Source organism: Mastigoproctus giganteus, chromosome 6 (assembly GCF_048544385.1).
Source record: "Mastigoproctus giganteus isolate SK-2022 chromosome 6, ASM4854438v1, whole genome shotgun sequence".
Taxonomy (NCBI): domain Eukaryota; kingdom Metazoa; phylum Arthropoda; class Arachnida; order Uropygi; family Thelyphonidae; genus Mastigoproctus; species Mastigoproctus giganteus.
Window position 1 is genome coordinate 59,256,879 of NC_143580.1, and position 22,772 is coordinate 59,279,650.

At 36.1% G+C, this 22,772-nt stretch overlaps 1 protein-coding gene across 1 annotated transcript in view; it reads left to right on the plus strand.

The window, feature by feature from the left end:
- Positions 1 to 22,772, plus strand: part of na (sodium leak channel non-selective protein na) — a 605,671-nt gene that overhangs the window by 328,031 nt on the left and 254,868 nt on the right. The window contains exons 22-23 of the mRNA XM_090376183.1: positions 8,290 to 8,421; positions 20,827 to 20,994. Coding sequence (XP_090232309.1) covers positions 8,290 to 8,421; positions 20,827 to 20,994 — 300 coding nt within the window. The remainder of the gene's footprint in view (positions 1 to 8,289; positions 8,422 to 20,826; positions 20,995 to 22,772) is intronic.

Sequence of the window (22,772 nt, forward strand, 5' to 3'; positions counted from 1 at the left end):
TTCAGTTCTCCCCCTGAGCCATACCACTCCCGCTACTTTGTGCGCATTGCTTTGCTGCTCTAGTCTGGAGCATGATTTCCATTTAAATACAATTTAATTGATTAACAATGAAAATTAATAAGATTAATAAATTTAAATGAATAATTGAAAATACTACACTAAGCTAATAGATTCCTAAATGCAGTGATATGTATTATACTGTCTAGTTTTACATTAAACCTTACACTATCAAGTTCAAGATATATGTTACGCTATACCATTGTGATGGAAATGTTTGTTATATCTTTGCTAAAAAGTAAAAATTCCTTAGCTAAACACAAAAAAGATATATGCCCAACAAATGATTAGAACATTCAAGCTACTTATTTATCAAATATCACAATTTAAAACCTTACTATTCCTTTGCACTGCTCGTTACGTGCTACAGTATTCATGCCAAAACACTGATGCAGCAGCAGTATGAATGGTAGTTGTAACTTACAAAATCACTAGCTAAATTCAAAAATAAGCTAATAAACATGGCTAAGACTATTTAAACTATTTGTAAAACACAATTTAATATGTTAATTAATCAAAAAGACAATAAAAATTTCCAAAAAACTTGTATTTCCACGAGCTCAAAATTCTGTGTCCTGGCACTTATAATCTTGTGATATATTTGAGAATGTTTAGTTTTTAAGTTGACCCTATGAAGCAAAAATTATAATATTAAAATGTCTCCTGGAATTATGTCATTGTGAATTTTTATATGTCTTTAGATGCAAATCTACAGTTTCAACTTGCATTATTGATTATTTTTTAACTAAAGAAGTATAGCTATAAAAAAAAATCAAATCTCTCAATGTAGGTGTAAAAATGCACCCACTTGCATATTATTTTCCCATAGATTGGGAAAACAATACACAAATGCATGTCTTTTCACAATTCTTTCAGTCTCCTTAGACTCTCCCCCACCTTCCCCCACCCTTATTCTCTTTTTTCCACTGGCAGTCTGTTCCAAAATTTCCCTATGAAGCATGTCCCACTCATTGTTATTTGAGTCCCTCTGCTCTTTTGAGAAGACCTGTGTCACTTCATAATATCCATTGTTGTTGTTGTTTTGATTTTTAGGAGCATTAGCAACTAAGGCCATGTTGCTTCAGTGGTCATTCCCTGACCTTTCCACATCATCTGTATTTGGTGGTCACGGGCTCGAACCCCGAATATCCATTGTGTAGACCTTAGTAAACGCAGTACATGAAAAAAATGAAAGGTTTTTTTTTAAACCTGCATCAACAGCCACCAATAATTTTAAAGCACTAAAGGGCATGGACTTTTTTCTCAAAATCTTTGGCAGACTTTTAAGCTATTTTAGCCAACACTCAGTTGAGTAATATTAATGACCAACCATGACTTGGCTTGTAATATTGCAAACATAGAAGCTGCCTGTTTTGTGGATGAATTGTAAAGTGCTATAATTTGTATTTTTCCACTGTAAGATGTTTACATTATTTATTAATACAGAATAATTTTTATGACTTATTAATATTAATTATTGACTTATTTATTATTATTAATAATTGTAAATCATTATTTTACAATTTCTGTATTAATAAATAGGATATATTCTATTTATGTACTTGTCAATGAACAAAGGTTTGCTATTTGGTGCATCAGTTTCATATGGAGGAAACCATTCTCCACAAGTTACCTCACTATTTCTCTACTCTAAATAAAAAGCACTCTTCCAGTAGAGAAATATATCACTTTTTATTTAGAGTAATATTGCTCTATAATGGAGAAGTACAGCTCTCGAAGCATGAGGCTTTTTATGTCCTAAATTTATTTGAGTTTTTAATCTGCTCTACCATTTTGCATCTCACATATTGCAAATATATCTCATCATTGGGTTGCTTACTCACTGACATGACTCCAATAAGAGTCAAAACTATGGTTTGAATAATGGCATGCACTTTAAAGAACTGCAGGATACTTCTCCATTGGGACAGTGCTTTTAATTTAGAGTAATGCAATACCAAGGCAACTTGTGGTGATGGGCTCCACAATATGAGGTTAATGCACTAAGCAGAAACCTAGTGTACTCATTGCTATATATATAAATAGGCTATGCCCCATCTGTACAGTAAGCTTTTATAACTGTCATAGCATGAAACTTTATGCCCTAAATTTATCTGAGTTTTTAATCTGTTTTTCGACCTTTGCAACTCACATATTGTAGATATATCTCATCACTGGGTTGTTCAGGCCTTCATAGTACTTTTTACCTGCTGACAAGATTCCGATAAGAGTTAATGATGGTTGTGTAATTATTGTTATTATTATTATTAGCCATATGGTGCAAGGAAGCCTGAGGCTTATGCTTCACCAGCCAAAAAAAAATTTCTGAACTACCCCGAGAGAGAGAGAGAGAGAGAGAGAGAGAAATAAAAGGGAATCACCAAAGAAGAGAAGAATGATGATATCCAGCTCAGGACGCTGGGTGTGCCAAGCCCATACTCACCAGATGCAAGCCCCTGCGGTTAATGGCATACACTTTAAATAAAAAAACAGCATACTTCTCCATCAAAGCAGTTCTTTTTATTTAGAGTAGTGCAGTACTGAGGCAACTCATGGGAAAGGGCCTCTACAATAATTATAATATGAAATCTCAGGTTGTCCCTAAAATAAGTGCAATGGAGGGTGTACTATATTGGACCAAAACAGTGAAAAAATGTCTTATGCACATGTGTCTTGGGATGCTTTGTTAACAAATTAAGGCCATTTGAAGATTTCAACGTCAAAAATTTCTTCCACATTACAATTCCTGTACTTTTCCTTTTTTTTTTATCCAGTCTACTGTAGAAGGGCAAACAGTACAAGTCTCATTGATGCTATAAACAATAAACAAAACGATGTGAAATGTGCCAGGATTCATTAGTCTTCATTGAGAACACTGCTCCAGGTACAATTTTAAAGCTGCTGCACCACTGTCATGAGCTTCGCTAAAAATTTGATGCATATCTGCATGCTCTAAGAATGTATAGTTATCCATTTTAAGCACAGACTTACAAATAAACTTTGACATTGAAAGAATGCAACTTGACTGTACACACAGTGTACTGGAAATGAATGCTTGCTTGAACTAGCATGTGATAGTGCCACATGCTAGTTTACATGGTCAATTCACTATCACTGTAAACACGATATCTGTGTTTTTTGTTGAATGAATGATAGTGGGAGTAAATCTACAAACTAGAAAATGGCAAAGATTATGACAAGAGTCTTTACATGCAGATGGAATCAGCAAGAAGGGGTGAGTGTCTTATTATTGGTGACTTCAGTCTGCCCCAGATTGATTGGAATAAGTGAGACAAATACTCACCTGGGGCAGAAATTTTTCTAAAAAAAGTAGATTATTTGTACCAGCACAGTAGAGAAAATATGAGGGGTGAGAATATTCTTGACCTCATTACTCATGAATTAGATGAAATCACAGAGCTTAAAATACAGGAATCGTTGGCAGGTAGTGATCACACAGTCGTTATCTGCATGACAAAGAAAGATGTTGCAGTAGTTAAAGGCATGAGTTTTAATTCCAAAAGGCAAGACTTGGATGGTTTAAGTTGCTATATGGCATCTATTAATTGGGCAGATGCAGAGTGAGGGGAAATACCCTTGAATTATGGAATACCTTTAAACCAAAAAATCATAGAAGCCATGAAAGCATACAAACCATTAAGAAAATATTGAAGAGGAGGAGGATGCTGAAATGGATGAATGCAGAGCTGGGCTTTCAAATAGAGCAGAAAAAGATAGCATGGAATAGTTACAGATCAATGAAAAGTACTGAAGCCTATAACAGCTACAAGTTGATTTGTAATAGTTCTACAGAGAAGGTTAGATAGGCCAAGGCTGCATGTGAGAAAGCACTGGCTAAGAGATCAAAGAATGGGAACAAGGAATTTTTTACAGTTGGGTTGTCTAAGAATTGAACAGGTACTTTGCATCTGTCTTTACTGAAGAAAGACCCTTTGTGCTGAGAAGAGGCTGTGCAAGTGAGACAGAGTCATATGAAATTAGTGATTTCAAAATTTCAGATGACTGTTTATTAGAAAATCTTTTGAACATAAAGGCAAGTAAGGCTCCTGGAGTTGATGACATATACACAGTAATTTTGTGGGATGCCACCAGGTCGTGTATTGAATCAATTGAAGTTAATTAAGGGGGCATCTTTGGACTTGGGAGAGTTTCCTTTGGATTGGAGAAGTGCCTACACATCACCAATACATAAAGTTGGTTCTAAGAGCGAAGTCGGTAACTACAGACCAGGTAGTCTGACTTCAACAGCAGGAAAAATCTTAGAGGCAGTGATTAAGAGGGCAATTCTGGGACATTTAGATGTTTAACTAACTAAATAGGCTATTTTGACAGAGTAATGCATGAACTGGATGTGGGGAACAATTTTGACAGGGCGCCTCCGTAGCCAGGTGGGAAGGAGCAGCAGTGCATAGCACACGCTTCTTGATTAGACCGGGGTTCGAGCCCGTCGCCACCAAATATGAAGGATGCGGAAAGGTCAGGGAATGACCACCGCATATCCCGGAGCAATATGGCCTTAGTTGCTAATGCTCCTAAAAACCAAAAACAACAACAACAACAACAATTTTGACAGTTTTTTTGGATTTCAGTAAGGCAGTTGATTTAATCCCTCATGAGAGGTTACTGTATAAGCTGGAACATGCTGGGATTACTGGAAAAATTGTAAGAAGGATTGCTGAGTGGCCGAATGAAAGAAGGCAGAGGGTTGTGAAAAATGGATATTCTTCAGATTGGTGTAAAGTCAGAATTGGGGTCATGCAAGGATCAGTTCTTGGACTGATTCTTGATGTCAAAATTTGCAGATGACATAAAAATGATCAGTACCAAGCAATGCTGCTTTCTTTGACAAGCTTCAAGAATGGTCAGAAAAGTGCTGTGTTTTAATGCAGCAAAATGCAAGGCACACTTGGAAAATTTCAACCCCAAAATAACTTATACAGTAGGTAGGGTTGAATTAAATACAGTAGTGGAAGAAGGGGATCTGGGAGTTATAATACAGGCAGATATGAAGCTTTCTGAGCAGCATAAACAGGCAGCCAAGAAGCACATGGTGTCCTCTCAGTGATTTATCGAACATTATTGTGTAGAGATGGAGGTCATGGTCCCACTGTATAAGGCAATTGTAAGACCACATTTTCGAGAATACTGTGTTTGAGTATGGAGAGCTCATCTGGGAAAAAGACAGAACTTCTTGATAGGGGCCAAAGACAGGCAACTAACATGGTGAAATCAGCGGATGGGCAGCCATACAAGGAGACTCCAATTATGTGGGCTACAGAGCTTGGCAACCAGGCACCTCAGAGGTGACCTGATTGCTGTTTATAAGGCTCTGAGAGAGGTTAGTAAAATGCAAAATTTTCACTGTTATAGAGAATTCCATAACTTGGGAGCATAAATTCAAATTATAGGGGAAGAGGTTTAGACTAGATTATAGGAAATTTTCCTTTAGTCAGCAAGTTTGCGGGAAATAATAATTTGTATTATCTTATCTATTCTTTTTTTTTTTTTCCTCTCTTCTTCTTCTTAACAGTGCAACAAAAGCCAGTGGCTTCCTTGCACTATATGGCTGTTACTATTACCTGATAATTTATATGTGCCCCATGCATATTTTTCTTCTCTGCCACGTGTCTCAATAGTTCATCTGATCTCCATTTAGGTCCAAGCCTTGAACAGTATTTCTTCATTGGTACAAAATGCCTAGTAGTTTCCATGATTACTTCCCTGAATGCCCATTTAGAATTTCCTCTTGGTAACATATCAGTTAGTCCTAATGCATGGAATTTAAAAACTGCCTGAGACCACTTTAGTCACCCTTACAAAAGCAAAAGCCTTTCCATTTACCCTTGTCAGTAATCTTTAATCAAATTCCACATTAGTATATTGTGATCATGCTGCCCAGTGGGTCATTTACTTGCAGATTCTTAATGCATGAAAAATCACTCATGATAACCAGATCAAGAGTATTGCTTCCTATTGTTGCCACTCTAACATGCTGCTGTAGGAAACAGTCATCCAAGAAATCTACAAAGTCTTGCTAGTGTGTGAGTGACCAACCCACAAAACAAATTTCAGTCTACATCTGGAAAGTTAAAATCTCCCATTATGAGACATTTTGATTTGTTGGCCCACTCTGTTTCCCTGTATAGCTGTTTGGTCTATTCATCACAATCATTAGGCCTATAACACTTCAAATTTGTTTTCCCATTGCTTATATCACATCAAACTGACTCAGTATTGCACTGGTTCCTCATGTTGACTGGATTCAGTGCTTCTTAATATGCTTCTTAACTAAGAGCATAACTCCTCCACCCCTCTTGTTCTGTCTGTTCTTCCTCTATACATTGTATTCCCCATATTTAAATTTAGCATTGCTTATTTCTGAGTGACACCATATCTCCTCTATCCCTACAATGTCTTCATTTAATGACTTAATCAGTACTTTAAATTCATCAAATTTATTTACAGTGCTTCTAGCATTAGTGTTTATGAAAGTATACATGTGCATGTTCTTACTCTTAGTTACCTTAATGCATGCAGCCCATGTATTTACTTGTTCCATGATGACCCACAGCAGGGCCTGAAATCTCTGACACATTGCTTTCCAGGCTGCTGCATGCAGTAGAAGGCAATGCAAGAATCACTTTTACCTTTGCCTGCAGCTCTAATTAATCTGTTAGTCTGTGTATCACCCCAAGCTAGCAATTTTCCACTGCCTTGATAACATCAGCAAATATTCTAGCACCCCTTCTATTTAAGTGTATCCCATCCCTGTAAAAATAGTCTCTCCTGTTAACAAACATAGACCATGCTGACAAAAATTCTGCTCCATGTACCTTGCACATTCTCTCCAGGGCTGAATTGATTGACAAGGCTCTCAACACATCTTCCCTCCTATCATGTCTGGTCATAATTGCAGACACTTTCAAATTCAATTCTAACTCATGACTTTTTCCCAACATTGCCCTGTACTTGTTAAGTCCTCAGATTTCCTACTCTTAATATCATTAGGCCCAACATGTATAACAATATCACCTTTTGTGTTCTTAAAAGATATCTACCCTAAAATGTCATCTTCTTTTGCCCCTGTAAGACATACCCTGATCTTATTCCACCTATCCTTTTTACACAGCATATTTCCCATTTCCCCAATAGCAGAGTCACCAACTGTACTGTGAAGGAAATGGGAATATGTTTTGTAAGAAGGTTAGGTAGCTAGTATTCTGGCACTAGCTGATATTATAACTATATGTTCTGAATTGTTTTTTACATCCATTGGCATGTGTCTCAGCAATAACTTCTGGAATACTGTAGTAGAGAGTATAGCAACTGACAACATCTGTTCTTCAGCCTAACATCTATCATATATAATTTTCATGCATCCATTTCAGGTTTGCTAAATTTAAGCTACATACAACAACCTATGTATCTAGGTGGTCAGTGCAGGAGTGCATCAGCACAGGCATGTGAATTGACCATGGTTGAATCCTGTGTCTGCTAAATATGATTAATAACATATCATGGCATAAGTTTGATTGGCATTTGCATATATGCTGCTTCCGGGAGTTTCAGCAAAATTTTCAGTAGTGGTAAAGGGCTCCTGTAGAAAATTCAGACTTCTGCCATATCACATCAGTCTCATGAAAATTTGGTGCTATACTTGGCATTATATAGCAATATATAGCTCAGCACCAAATTCAAATGAATTAATTTGGTACTACTGGGAGTGCCAAAATAATCAAATTAAACTCTCGAACTTTAAAAAATAGAATTTTTTTTAATGCTAAAAAACACTTTTCTTTCACATACAAAGATTTTGTTTTCACAGCCAGTTCAAGATGTTTTACCCGAATATTTATTTGGTAGTGGCAGGAGCAAACAAATTTGAGATAAAAAATTAAAGAAGTTCCCATTGTATTATATAATTATTTCTGTTTTGGTCATGTAATTGCAAATAATTTTGTAGTTTTCTGTAATAAAGGGTATTTAGGCAAGTTTTTTTTTTTTTTTTTTTGCAAAATGTTCTGTCATTTTCCATAAGGAAGTCCTTTCCATATTCACAGAATTTTTCCTGATCATAACAAATACCGATGTTTTTAGTATATTTTTTTCATTAGTCTAATTGTACTAAATGTAAAATGATACATTAATTCATAAAAACATATTTATTTTTAAATGAAATTTATTCTAATTTGCTCTCTGTTATTATTACAGATTGCAGAATATGTAGTTGTTGCGGCCATGAGTGCTGAACTGATTTTAAAAACTTTGGCAGATGGCTTGTTTTTCACTCCCAAAGCTCTCATTAAAGATGCAGCAGGTGTTATGGATTTTTTCATTTATGCTGTAAGTTTTTAAGTATATTATTTCATAATAGTTAATGGCTAAGGTAAAGAAAGCCAACATGAGAAACATCGGATAACTTACCCGGAAAATTAATTTCCCCAACACCGGACTCTAGCACTACTCGCTCGGTAAACAGACGGTGGGTGTTATTGGTCTGGAGCTGAAATCGAGAAGGATATATTGATTGACAGGTAGACATGGTAAACGATGAAATGATCGGTGGTGGGCGCAACAGACAACAAGCTACTGTGTAGTCATTGGCTGGCATTATAATGTGTATTTATGAGTAAGGAACAGAAAACAGTAGTAGTAGCAGCAATGAATCTTTTAAAGATGGAAAAAATTTGTAAGGAAAATAAAACGTTGGTTGATTTTTTGATGAAAACTAAATTAATAAAAGTTTGTTCCATTCATTTTTTTGTTTCTCATTATTAAAAATAAATATTTTGTTAATAAACAATTTATTCGCTAGTCCACCCATGATTCTAAAGAAAAAGGTTAGGTTACCCCCTCCACTTCGGGAGGGTTTCAGGCTCCCATGGGATTCAAGTGGAGGTAACCTGACCTTTTTTCACCATTATGGAAAGCGTTCATTAGCGCAAGTTACCATTAGTGCTTCTGAGTGCTACTAAACCGATGTTATCATGTGTTGTGTTCACACACCAATCAGCACATCATTTGCCACGCCTACCTGTCAATCAGTATATTGTTCTTGACTTCTGCTCCAAACCTACCATCCATTTACTAAGCGAGCAGTGCTAGAGTGCTGTATTGGGAAACTAATTTTCCATGTAAGTTATCCGACATTTCTCATCCTTCCTGTGTTGGCTTTCTTTACCTTCGCCTAATTAATTATTTCGGTATCATTGTACATGTTAGACATAACCTCTTTTTGTACATAGCTGTGAGTAAACTGGGTTTGCTACTTAGGTACATTGATCTCATATTGTGGAGGCACTTTGCCATGAGCTGCCTTGGTATTTTGCACTAATAAAAACCACTGCTCCAATGGAGATATATATGCTGCTGTCCAGACCATGGTTTCAATTGTTGTTTGGGATTTCACCGGTAGGCAGATAGGTATTATGAAAACCTGAACAACCCAGTGATGAGATATATCACAATATGTGAGATGCAAGATATTGCAGCAGCAGCAAGTAAAGTAGGCACAATTAAGTTCAGGGCAAAAGCCTCAAGATATGAAAGTCATAAAAAAGTTATTATACATGTCAGACATAATCTCTTTCTGTACATAGCTGGAGGGTTTGCTACTTTGTGTAACATTCTCTCATATTGTAGAGGCACATTTCCAAGACTTGCTTTGATATTGCACTACTCTAAATAAAAAACACTGCTTCAATGGAGAAGCACATTGATTTTTATATAAGACTCGAAGTCAACTAGAAACACAACTTATGGCAAAGTGCCTTCACAACATAAGATTGATGCACTAAGTAGCAAGTCCAGTTTGTCCACAGCTATGTACAGAAAGTGGCTATGCTGAGATGCAGTGACATGACATCTTTTTAAAGCTTTCATAGCCTTGAACTTAACTATGTATACTTAATTATTTAGGTAATTGATTATTTAATATTTTTTTAAAAAATCTCATAAATTCAGTGAGACTGTGTTGCATGCAGAAGTCTTCTTAAGTGGTTTATTTCAAAATGATGGCAAACTTAATTTTTATGTTTAAATCGACTTTCAAATTTTGCCACTGTGGGTCAGACTGAAAACAGGCCACTATAAACATATATATTAAAAAACTCACCTTGTTCTCTTACTTTCCAGTGTTTAATACAGTACATTCTGTTACTTCATTAAAAGAGACAAAAACTTATTGTGAATACAGGTAGTTCCCAACTTTACGAGTTAATTTGTTCCTAGCATGAGCTCATAAAGCGGAAATTTTTTCCATAATGTTAAAAACAGGGGTTGCATTCCCAACAATGAAATTTGACCATAGTAATGTTAAATAAAGGTCAACAAATCAATAGTTTATGCTTAAACAATGATTTATTTATTTATCCAAAGAAATGAAAACATAGCCTTTAAAATCAATCAATCACCAAGCCCCTTGAGAGTAAAGAAATTGTTTATGTCATACAAATGTTAAAGAATGTTTATTCTTCATCATCATCAACTAAATGCACACTCATTGATGGTTCTTCACTCATTGTTGGAAGCACAGGGAGTCATTTTCTTCTTCGGAAATGCTTCACGAGTCGTGTCTCCAAGACAGTCTTTTTTTTTCTTTAGAAATTTCACGATAGCATGCATAAGTATTTTTTTAAATCTGTAGCAACTTTTCTAGTGCACTCGAAATTTGAACTTTGTGACTCGAAAATCTTATTTGCTTTTTTTTCTTTGTTGAAAAGCTTCGTCAAGCCCCTTGAGAGTAAAGGAACAAACAGAAGTTTCATCTGTTAAATATTTTTCCTCAGCTTCTTCGCATTTTGCCATTTCAAGGAGGAGGTCTTGATTTGAGCTCTCCATTGTGTATTTGAAGCAAATCAGTGATGTTAGTTATAGAAACCTCAAGCTGCAATTGATTAGCAATATTAATGACCGCTTCTGTTTCATTTTGTACCATCTCTGCTGGTTCTTGAAATCCTTCAAAATTATCAATAAAATGATGACAGAGTTTATTCCAGACACCATGTTCTTCTCTGTAATTTTGTCCCACACTCGTTTTATTATTTTGATAGCATCTAAAATATGGAATTTCTTCCAAAATTCTTTAAGAGTTGGACCTTCCTCCTTATCATTGCCTGAAAAAATAAATGCACACACAGTAGTAATGTATTGTGTAGCTACACACATGGTTTGAAATGCCATATTTATGAATGTTTAGCATTTATTTATTGCAATTAATGTTCATATTTTCGATTCTGTTGATACTTGATATTTGGGAAAAAACTCATAAACCCGGGAACTTGTAAAGCGAAAACTTGTAAAGCAGGAACTACTTGTAGTTGTTACTTAAAAAACAGGCCCCTTGTTTTTTAAATAACAAAATCAGTGTTTGGAATACTGAAGTATTCCAAACTGATTTTGATATGTAGCTCTTTTTATATGTGTGCTGACAGATATGGTACCATACAGGTATAAATTACTGGAAGAAAGATATTTTGCTGTATTGATAATAAAGTATAAATAAGCATTTAATGAAGAAAAAAACATAATATAGTGCATAGCGTTAGGGGAAAGATGCCTCCTGTTGTTTCCCACATCTGCACCAGAACAAAAACATCATTGAGAATAAAGATAAAATAATGGAGTCACTGGTTAAAGAAGTAATGCAGGCAGTGTCATACATATGGGGGGTGCATTGGATTCACAGCACTAGGGTCCCCCCCCCCCCGATCTATGGGCCCCAATTGATGGAGCCATCAAAGTCTCAACATAAATAAACAAAGCCCCTTAACCCCTTTTGCATCCAGGCCCCCCAAGTACCTTTGCATAGCCCTGAATGCAGGATAATCTAGACAGGAATGCAGTTATATTTACAGGCTGGATTTTTTAAGGATTGACCTTGTCGGACCAGTCTTATTAAATACTATGATGCAGTAACAAAGGAACTGGATGCAAAAAATAATTTGACATCATACATACTTAGAATTCAGAAAAAGTTTTTTGATACTGTGCCACATTAACGACTGCTGTACAAATTGAAGTAACGTAGCATTGGTGGTTGAGTGGGAGAAGACCCAGAATGACTATTAATGGGCACTGCTCTTCTTGGACTAATGTTATGTGGAATTCTTCAGAGTTCAGTGCTTATCCCATTGTTGTTTACAATATTTATTAATGATATTGATGATGGCATATCAGGCTTAATGTCTAAGTTTGTAGATGACTCAAAGGTTGACAGAGTGGTTAATGACAGTCAGATACAACATTCTGAAATATTCATTGCAACAGGAGCTGGAAAAATTAGGCAGGTAGTCCAAGGAGTAACAAGAAGTTTAAGTGACAAATGCAAGGTACTGCATATGGGTAGCAGTAATCCCATATTAACATACCAAATGTGTGGTACCACACTCAAGTTAGTAGAGAATGAAAAAGAGTTGGGGGAAGGGTAATAGTGCAGTCAGACGAAGTTGTCTAATCAGTGCAGGTGGAATGGTAGAACAACCCATGGAATTTTGTCAGTGATACTGTATATACAGAATAAGGAGGTAATTATTCTGATGTATAATCAATGATTAGGCGACATCTTAAGTAAAGCACATACAGATTTTGAAGCCTCATTTCAGAAAGTATGTGGATCTATTGTGTAATAAGTGCAGGGAATAAAAACGAGATTAGTTAGGTGAACCAAAGGGTATTCTTACCAAGAAATACTTCAGCTCTGTAAATTAAAGCATCTGGAAACTAAGAACCTGAAAGGAGATCTGATTGAAGTGTTTAAGACTTTCAATGGATTGAATAGGCTAAAAGTTTTTGCCATCCATACTCTATCTCAGACAACACATATAAGGAGTTATAAATTTAAAGCGAGAAAGAATGGTTGCAGGATAGATATGTAGAAATTTGCTTTCAGCCAGAGTAGTCGATTGTTGGAGCAAACTTCCATGTGATGTGGAAGTGGATAGTTTGAATAAATTTAAGGAAGAATTAGACACATCATTAGATGGAAGAGACAGGTAATGTGGGAAGTGTTGTTTTTTTTTTTTTCCCTCTCTCTCTCTCTCTCTCTCTCTCTGATGCTGTATAAGCATGCTTCCTTGTCACTTGCTACTGCTAATACTAATTGTTCAGAATAGCTGCACTAACTTTGAAATTTATACTTTGATAAGTAGAAAATTTTAATTATTATTTTAACAGAACTGGAGATTCATGTGCACATTTATACATTGGATTTTGTCTGCAGAAGTGCTTATTTACGAATGGAACTGCATGTTGTGCAGGCTAAAACACCCAGATTAATTCATGGGGAACCCTCTGAGATCAACCTACTACAACCTTGATTGAAGAGCACTTTAGAAATTCTTGAAGTTTCTGACAGGAATCAAACGCAGACCTCTTCAAATGTGTGGCAGATAACAATCTGTCATTCCAAATAAGTTGCCACCAGGAACACTGAACAAAGAAAAAAATCGATCAACATCAAACTTTCAACATATGTTTCATTGGTCCTTGGGAAACTTAATACCACTTATGATTCTATAGCCTTTCCTGGGTCACTCTCCTTTTCTAAAAAAAATCTATATATACATAAATGAAAGTATGTTTTAGTCATTACTTGAGAAGTAAAAGTTAGATTGACACCAAATATTCAGTGCAGATTTCTTAGTCCCTTGGTTAATTTTAGATTCAATTCCATTTTCATAACTCCACACACAGAGAAATTTGGAATGCAGCTCTAATCCTTTTCAAACTTTCAGGACTTATTTATAATCTACTGCCCTTTGTTCCAAATGTTATGTTGATTGGATAGCTCATATCCTATGTACCTGTTTCCCCACACAAAAAAGAAAAAAGACTGCCTACACAAATAAATTCGTTGTGACCACCAATCTTGTGAACATTGAGACCCTTGGTGAGGTTTCGTAAACAGTTCTTGAGTATGGTATAGAAATTTTTCCTGAGGTATGTTATTTGATAATCAAATACACCTGAAATGTAATGCAAATAAATGTATCTGAGTTTTTTTTGTTTTATTTCTGGTTTGCTACCCCATAAATTGGAGTGCTAAATCAGACTGGAAAACGTGTGGGAAAGTGACATTGCTTTACCAACTAAGGTCAACCTAAAATAGCCCAAAATTATAGACATCAATTGTAATGGAATGAGACTTCAAAGAAGCCTGGGCAATTTAACTCAGTCAGCTTATAAATCAAAGGGAGGCTCGCCATCCATCCATCCATCCATCCTTCCCCCAGCTGACTCTATTTGAAAATATTTGTCTGAGCCAAATGACATTCCAAACACTGATATGACTCTTCAGCAATAATCAGTCAACAATTAATAGAACCAACCTGTCCCCAACCTTGGCCTTAGATCATAGTGGATAGCATGAAGGAGAGCTACCTCCCACAATCAACCTACAATTGACCTGAGACATGTATCTCCACAGCATATAGTATAAAAACACCTTGATGATCTTAGCCCAGTTTAAAACGATCCAGTTTAAAAAATGATCTTAGCCCAGTTTAACCCTTTGTGACTTTGTTGCCACAACACAATGCCCACTGTTCTCTTCAGTGAGATACTAAATCAGGCCAGACTGATCATATCCAACTTTTGTTTTTTTAATAGTTTAAATGAATGTATCTAGAAATTAGAATGAGACATTTGGTCTTCAATATATTTTGTTTCAAAATTCTAACAAATTTTCAATTTACATTTTGCACTAATCCAAAGTTATTCTTTTAAAATGTTTACAGTAAGCTCATCTGAACAGTTATCTTTATTTTTTCACTCAATGTTTTTTATACTTTGTTACCATAAAGTGGTGTGGTTTTCATTTGGTTATGTGTAGTTCACTCTTTTTTCAAAGTGGCTGGCTTTGTGGTTTTTTCTGACTTATTGACTAATAATCTGTTGAGACATAGGTAAGAGCAGGCTTTTTGTGGAATATAATTTTGATTTATGATTTTCTAAAACTTGTTTGCTTTAATTTACAAAATATCAAAATTTAAAAAAAGCTCTATTTAATTATTTAGCATTAGCATTAGTAGAGGCATATGATGCAAGAAAGCAAGCTTATGCAGCATCAGCTAAAAAAAAAAAAAAAAAAAAAATGACCCTTCCACTTCACCCCTCCATTCATTCGAAATACCATTTGTAATCTCTTTGACATGAAGTTAATAGTTTAATTAAAAGTGAAAGATAAGATAAATTAAAATTTAAATGAATTAAAAAGAATTCTTCAAAAGAAAGTGCACACTTTCTGTAAGTTCTTCGTTATGAAAATTAAAAAAAAAAAAAATTATAGCAAAATAGTTAAGAATATTTGCAGCTTGAACGAATAGTTTTTAAGTAACATCTTATTGCCTTGTTAGCTAATTAGAAATTATGGGTGGGATTATTATAATGAAAAGTGCTTTACACAGTGCTCTCAGGTTTCATATGATCAAGCGAAAAAAAAAAAAAAAAAAAAAAAAACATTCAGTTGTTCAGATTCTATATTGTAAAAACTTCTGTTGGTGCATATGTATTAAGCAATGCTGGTGTTTTCTGTTAATACCATTTTTTTGCAAAAGATTCAAAAGTGAATAACCTATGAATGGGTAGAGGTTTACTGAATACAACAGCTTTATCTTTTATTAGAGTGTGTTAGATTGAATCACAATGATTTGAAGCTAACTTTGGCTGTAATTTTTGTAAAACTGAATTAGTGGTAATAAGCTCTTGTAAATGAAGTAGCAAAATAGCAGTGGTGACTTGATGGGCTCCCTGTATTGCTTCTCGGCCTTTTGGCTAAGATCAAAGTATAGTACACATTTATTCTGTTATTGAATTATTAGAAAATTATTAATAGAAAATATTATTATAATCCAATATGGTATTGTTGCAGGTCCTGATAATTGTTCAGGTGTTCAAGCACTTAATTTGATACCTGTATTAATAAAAACTTGTTTTAAACACCAAGCCAATTGTTGGTGAGGGTCTTACTGGCTGGCAGTCAAATGTTATTCAAAAACTATTAGCTAAAGCTACTAGTGTTTCTAAACTATTTTTATTTATTTTTTTAACTTTTGTAATTAGTATTAGCATTAGCAGAGGCATATGATGTAAGAAAGCAAGCTTATACAGCATCAGCCAGAAAAAAAAAAAAAAACATTCCCAATGTTTATCTAGTTCTGCCTTGAATTTATTTAAGCTGTCGACTTCTATGATAGGTGGAAGTTTGTTCCAGTAGTCAACTACCCGCTGGCTAAAGGCAAATTTCTGCACATCTGTTCTACAACTGTCTTTCCTCAATTTGAATTTATGTCCCCTCAGGTGATTAATCTCTGCAAGAGGAAGAATCTCATCAGCATTGAACATGCTCAAACCATTCAAGGCCTTATACAATTCAATCAGATCACCTCACAGATGCCGACCGGGCTAGCCGGGTGGGTAAAGTGCCTGCCTGGCAACCCAAAGGTCGCGGGTTCGAATCTCGCCTCAGGCTTGGATCAAAGTACTGCAAAAACCTTGGGAGGTGCACTATGGCCACAGAAGCCGATGCGCCAACAACTACCAAAAAAAAAAAAAAAAACCTCGCAGATGCCTAGTCTCCATTTGAGATAGCAGTGCTCATCTCAATTGCCCAATAACTGAGATTCTTTCAGAAAAAGTACATGAGGTTTGGCATACTGTAAGTGAAAAGGGCATCTTGAGATTAGAACTGAGACCATATTTGTGAAATGAACTAGGAAGTGTTGGAGAGGTTTAGATCTTTTCGCAGATAAGTTTGCTCTGTTAGTTTGACAATTCATGGTGTATTCAGTAAAAAGGAAAAGTGGGGGGACACTCTGTATGAAGTAATGAAATTTTTGGATATGGCATACACACGATAAGAATATACCCAGATCCTTGACGTAGTGTGGCCTTGGCAGTGCACCCGCATACACACTATTCGGACTCCCTCCAGTCACTATCTGGCAGATTAGAGGTAGCAAAATTAAACACTAGCTGATCCGGAAGCCTCCTAGGGAGTTACCAATAGGTTCGGACTGGTGTACTAACTAACTAGGCCTGCGAACACCATTTTAGAGATGTACCCTGAAAATGTAAGGAAATTTGGATCTCGCCATGGCGTTCATCATAACCGCAAAGGACATCAATCATACTGCATGACGGAAGCGATGGGGAAGGGTTGGCCAGAACTTTGCTCTGAAGACTAAACATGGGTTCTACCACTTCAAGCCTCCAATAAGCAAATTGGTGGTATTGCACCCGTTGATGAGAGTCATCTACCACCTAGTGGTAGATGACTCTCATCAGATGATCTACCACCTGTAAATGAAAGAAAGGAAAGTGCTGTCATAAAAAAATAGAGTTAACATCTGTACCTGCATGTGCTGTTTGCTTGGCTATGTCCAACCACTTTCAAGTATTATAGCAAATGACAAAATTTACTAAGGAGTGTACACAAAAGTGAAGAGCATGATTAGAATCATATTCATTTTTGCATATTCATTTTATATATCTGAAAGTCAAGTGAAACATATATTGTTTAATCATATTTCAAGATTAAATCTTGTTATGATATTATTCAGTGAAGATATAATTCCTAATTATATGAAAACACTCACCCCTTAATGATCAAAATTTAATAAAGTATGATAAGTACAGAAGTGGACAAGGCTTTGGATGTTAATGGTACTTACCTGGTCATATTGGAAGTGACTGTAAACAAGTATGTCAGATCATTAGGGTTAATCAGGAGATCATCGTTGGGCTTGGGTAATCCCTTTGGATAGTAGAAGTGCCAACAACTTGCCAGTCCACAAAAGTGGAAACTAAGGATAGGATGGGTAACTATAGATCAGTGAGTTTGACCTGTATTGGGGAAGTGGAGTGGGAGGTCATGGAGTCTATACAAGAGTTCATTTCAAGATCTTCCTGAGAGGTATTATAACCTAAATGGATCATAAGATCCCTCTGTAAAGAAAAAATCTTGTTTGACCAATCTGTTAAACTGTGACATGTTCACACAAAAGTTGGATACAAAAAAACAGTTTTGATGTTATATATTTAGATCCTGACAAAGAATTTGACATCCCACATGGACAATTGCTGTGCCAACACGAGCATGTTTGCAATTTTGAATAAGATCCTAAGATGCATTTAGGGATGGTGGAAGAACAGAAGGCAAAGGAGAGTTATAAATGGTCACCCATTGGAGTGGGCCAGGATTATAAGTGGAAGATCCCTCCAGTGGTTCAGAGCTAGTACCGTACCATTCTAGTTTCTCAAATCATTAAATGATAATAAAGAGTGTGACAATGAAATTTCAGGTAATGCAAAAGTCCAGAGGGTAATTAACAGTGCAAGTTAGGCTGAGCTCCTTCAGAATGATTTGGATAGGCTCCATAGATGATCAGAAAAATAGCAAGCATATTTTACTGCTACCAAATGTAAGACTCTCTCTTTCAGAAATAACAATCCAAGAATAAGTTATGTGCGGGGTGGGTGGGAGGGCTGGAGTATATACATAGTTAATAGAGAGTTTGTTTATTTGTTATTTGGTTTTTTAGGAGCATTAGCAACTAAGGCCATATTGCTCCGGGATATGCGGTGGTCATTCCCTGACCTTTCCGCATCCTCCGTATTTGGTGGTGACGGGCTTGAACCCCAGTCTTATCAAGAAGCAAGTGCTACGCGCTGCTGCTCCTTCCCACCTGGCTACGGAGGCGCTTAATAGAGAGAGATAGACCTGGATGTTATGATACAGTAAGATATGAAGGTGAGATATGCAGCATAAGAAAGTGGCCAGAAAGGTGTATGATGTCTTATCAGTGATTTGCTATACCTTTGCATCAAGGAGAAGGAAGTTGATCCATTATACAAGTCAACAGTGACTCCACATTTGGAGTGTGTTCAGGTCTGAAGAAAGATACTGAGCATCTTTATCTTGAAAGAGTCCAGAGACAGGTGACTCATGTGGCTTGAACAGAAAAGGAATATCAAGGCAAGCAGAGACTACAGAAATGGAAGTTACAGAGTTGGAAACTAGTTACCTTGGAGGGGCAATCTGATTGAGGGGGGTAAGAAATGGAGGGAAACAAAATGAACAATGTTAAAATTTTCACATTGAAATGAGGCATAAAACCAAATGGCAATAATACAATTTATTGAGGAATATTAATATACTAATGGAGTGCATCTTGGGAAGTTTGTTTTGTCAGTGTTGTCAAACACACACACTGCCTCTCTGGATATTCAAGATTGATGGTTGGATGATAAGGACTGCTCATTATCTTCTTTAGTGGTAGGAAGAATATAATGAGTGAATATATGAGGTCTGTCACAAAATTAATGAGATTGATTTTATAAAAAGTTTTATTATAAAATTTTCTACAACTGAAGGTTCTCTCTTTCAAAGTAGCTCCTTGGGAAGCTACACATCATCTCCAGCACTTTTTCCATCCCTAGAAGCAGTACTGGAATTACCCTTCTCTGAGGTCCTTCAGTGCATTGGTTACATACCCTGGATGTTGTCATTTATTCCAAAATGATGTCCTTTTAAACAATTCTTGATCTTTGTAAAAAAAAAAAAAAAAAAAGTTGCATGGTGACAGAATAGGAGAATACAGTTGCTGTGGGAACACTGGAATGTTTTTGGAGGTCAAAAACTGTAACAGACATTGAGCATTGGCAGGGTGCATTGTCATGGTACAAAATCCAATTTTTGGCCTTCTGAGGTTGAATGTGCAGGACCCTTTTCCATAGCCATTCAAGGACCTCTCAGTAGAAAGTTTGGTTAACAGTTTTACCTTGAAGCAAGAACTCTGTGCACCACTCCGTTCTGTTAAAAAAAACAGATGAACATCAGTTTTGATCTCTTTCGTGCTTTCTTTAGTTGGGTGAATTTGCATTGTGCCATTCTTCACTCTGTCTTTTTTTGTTTCTGGATTATTCTTAAAAATCCCTGTTTCATCATCTGATATCACTAGCTGAAGGAACTCTGACTTAGTTTCAACGTGATCCAGATTGATGCAGATGTTCTTCCAATTTTTGTTCTTCGTGAGATTTTTTTTGGCACCATCTGTGCAAAAATTTTGCACATGCCCAAATGCTCTGCTAAAATGTCATGGATAGCTCACTGACTCATATTGAGCTCACCTGCTAGCAGTCTCATGGTCAACCACCTGTCAGACACAGTCTTTTTGCCCTTACCCTCTCCACATTCTCCTCATTTTTTTGCCAAGATATGTCTCCCATGTGTGTAGTTCATCTTCAATGGCTTTATGTCCTTCCAGAAAGGCCTTGTACCATCAGAAAAATTCAGGATAAAACTTGATTTTGCCATGCTCATTTTAACTTTTCATGTGTTTCCACCAAAATTTTATGACATAATGTTGCTCTATATTCTTCCACTCCATTTTTCATTATGCATTGAACAAACATGTGGTTGCTTACTTTGTGATGACTCAACACACACGCACACAATTCAATGAGATGCAACTACCCTTGGTAGGGGTGTCAGCATACATGCTGATATGTGGTATGCACGTACAGTGCTGCTACACAGTGTATTTTAAAAAATCAATCTCATTAATTTTGTGACATACCTTATAGGTAGTACAGACAGTCCTTTTTTTCTTTTTTTTTTTTTTTCTTTTTTTTTTGTGGCTGATACAGGAAAGGCCTAGCTTACTTGTATCTTTTGACATGTTCTAATTTAAGTGTACTTTAATAGTTACTAGTACTTCTATTTCATACATTGTTTCTTTTTTTTTTTAGGTAAGTTTAGTATTTCTCTGCTGGATGCCCCAACAAGTCCCACCTCAGTCTGGAGCTCAAGTTCTTATGATCTTGAGGTGTGTAAGGCCATTGAGAATTTTTAGTTTAGTACCACACATGCGAAAAGTGGTGAATGAACTGTGCAGAGGTTTCAAGGAAATTCTTCTTGTAAGCTGAACATTTTTCTCAAGTGTGATTCTGTTACTTCAGTTCTATCCTCTAATAGTTTTGTTTTAATTATGTTTATCAGTTTGACATAAAAAGAGTAATGAAATTTCATATATGAAATATTTAAATATTCATAATTATAACAATATTCTGATAATGTAATACAAAGTGTTTTAAATTTAGTGCATATTGCTCCACCGACAATAACTAGCTCCTGTGGGACCAATGCATTCTGCCCTGAAGATTGCTGCTGTGTTGCCTGATGAACAAGAGTGAGCTCTGGCATTGAGATGGGTAGCTGAGAGCTTGATAGGCCTCCATTTTAATTCCTTTGAGGGCATCTACCCTACATATCAAACTCTCATAGATGCCTATCAGAATGCTGAGTTGGCACCTAATTTCTTGACACTCTTGTGCTTAGCACACACACACACACACACACACAATGACATCCTCCTTGGCTAGATCATGTCCTATTCCAGAAATTAGACTTGAACTTCTGTAGATTGTAATTTTCAGGAAATACATATAAAGGAAGGTTGTTCCAAAAAATGGATGTTGAATAGAGGAAGAGGAAAAGTTGGTTCTGGGAGTTTGAAGTTGGACAGTAAAAGGATGTTGACTGGTTGTGGTACGTGTTTAGACTGATTTGAAAGAGAGAACAGGAATTACATAAGCAAATTCAGAAGAACAGTACCCATGGAAATATCTATAGAAAAGGCATGCAGCAGAAACAGAACATCTATGAGACAAAGAGTGAAGAGACTGTTAGAGATGAGTCATTGCCCAGATGTGGGAACAATATTCCATTGTAGGATGGATTTGCGATATGTACGAAGTGAACTTAATGAGGCTCATGACATAGAAGAAAAATGCATGGGATGCATATAAATTATCAGGTGTCACAGAAGCCTATGGCAGATATAATCTAGTCTGTAATCAATTTACAAAGGAGGTTAGGCAGGCTAAGGCAGATTACAAGAAATCTTTAGCAAAGGATGCAAAGAAAAACAGCAGAGAGTTCTTTACTTATGTAAACTGTAGAAGGAAGGGAATGAATCGAATTGGTCCACTTAATATAGGTCGTTCAACTATTGATGATCCTGCTCAAGTAGCTGATAAACTGAATGAATATTTTGCATCTATATTCACGCATGAGGAGTTATTGAAGGAGGGGAATGCCAGAAGTTTATCAAACTCTAACAGGGAGCTAAGTGATTTTGTAATAACTGAGAGCAAAGTGGAGGAGAAATTGTTGGAGTTAAACATAAAAAAGGCACTGGGGCAGATGGAATCTATTCAGTTATATTGGAGGAGGCAGTGAGGGAATTAGCAAACCTTTAGCCATAATTATGAGAGCATCCTTAGATTCAGGGGAGATCCTCATGGATTGGAGATATGCAAATGTGAACCCAATTCACAAAGGATGATCTAGATGTGAGTAATTATAGACCAGTTTAACTTCTGTTCTGGGGAAAATAATGGAGTCACTGGTTAAAGATGAATTGCAGGATCATCTAGACAAGACTGCAGCAATAATTCAAACACAGCATGGATTTGTTAAGGGGAAGTTTTGTCAGAACAATCTGATTGGATACTATGGTCATACAGGAACTGGATGATATGGTTGGTAGAGTTGTCAATGACACTAAAGACAATATGCTACTGCAACAGGCTCTAGAAAAGTTAGGCAGATGAGCTGAGAAGTGACAACTGAAGTTTAACATTGACAAATGCAAAGTGCTGCATATGGGTAGCAGTAATCCAAGAGAAATGTA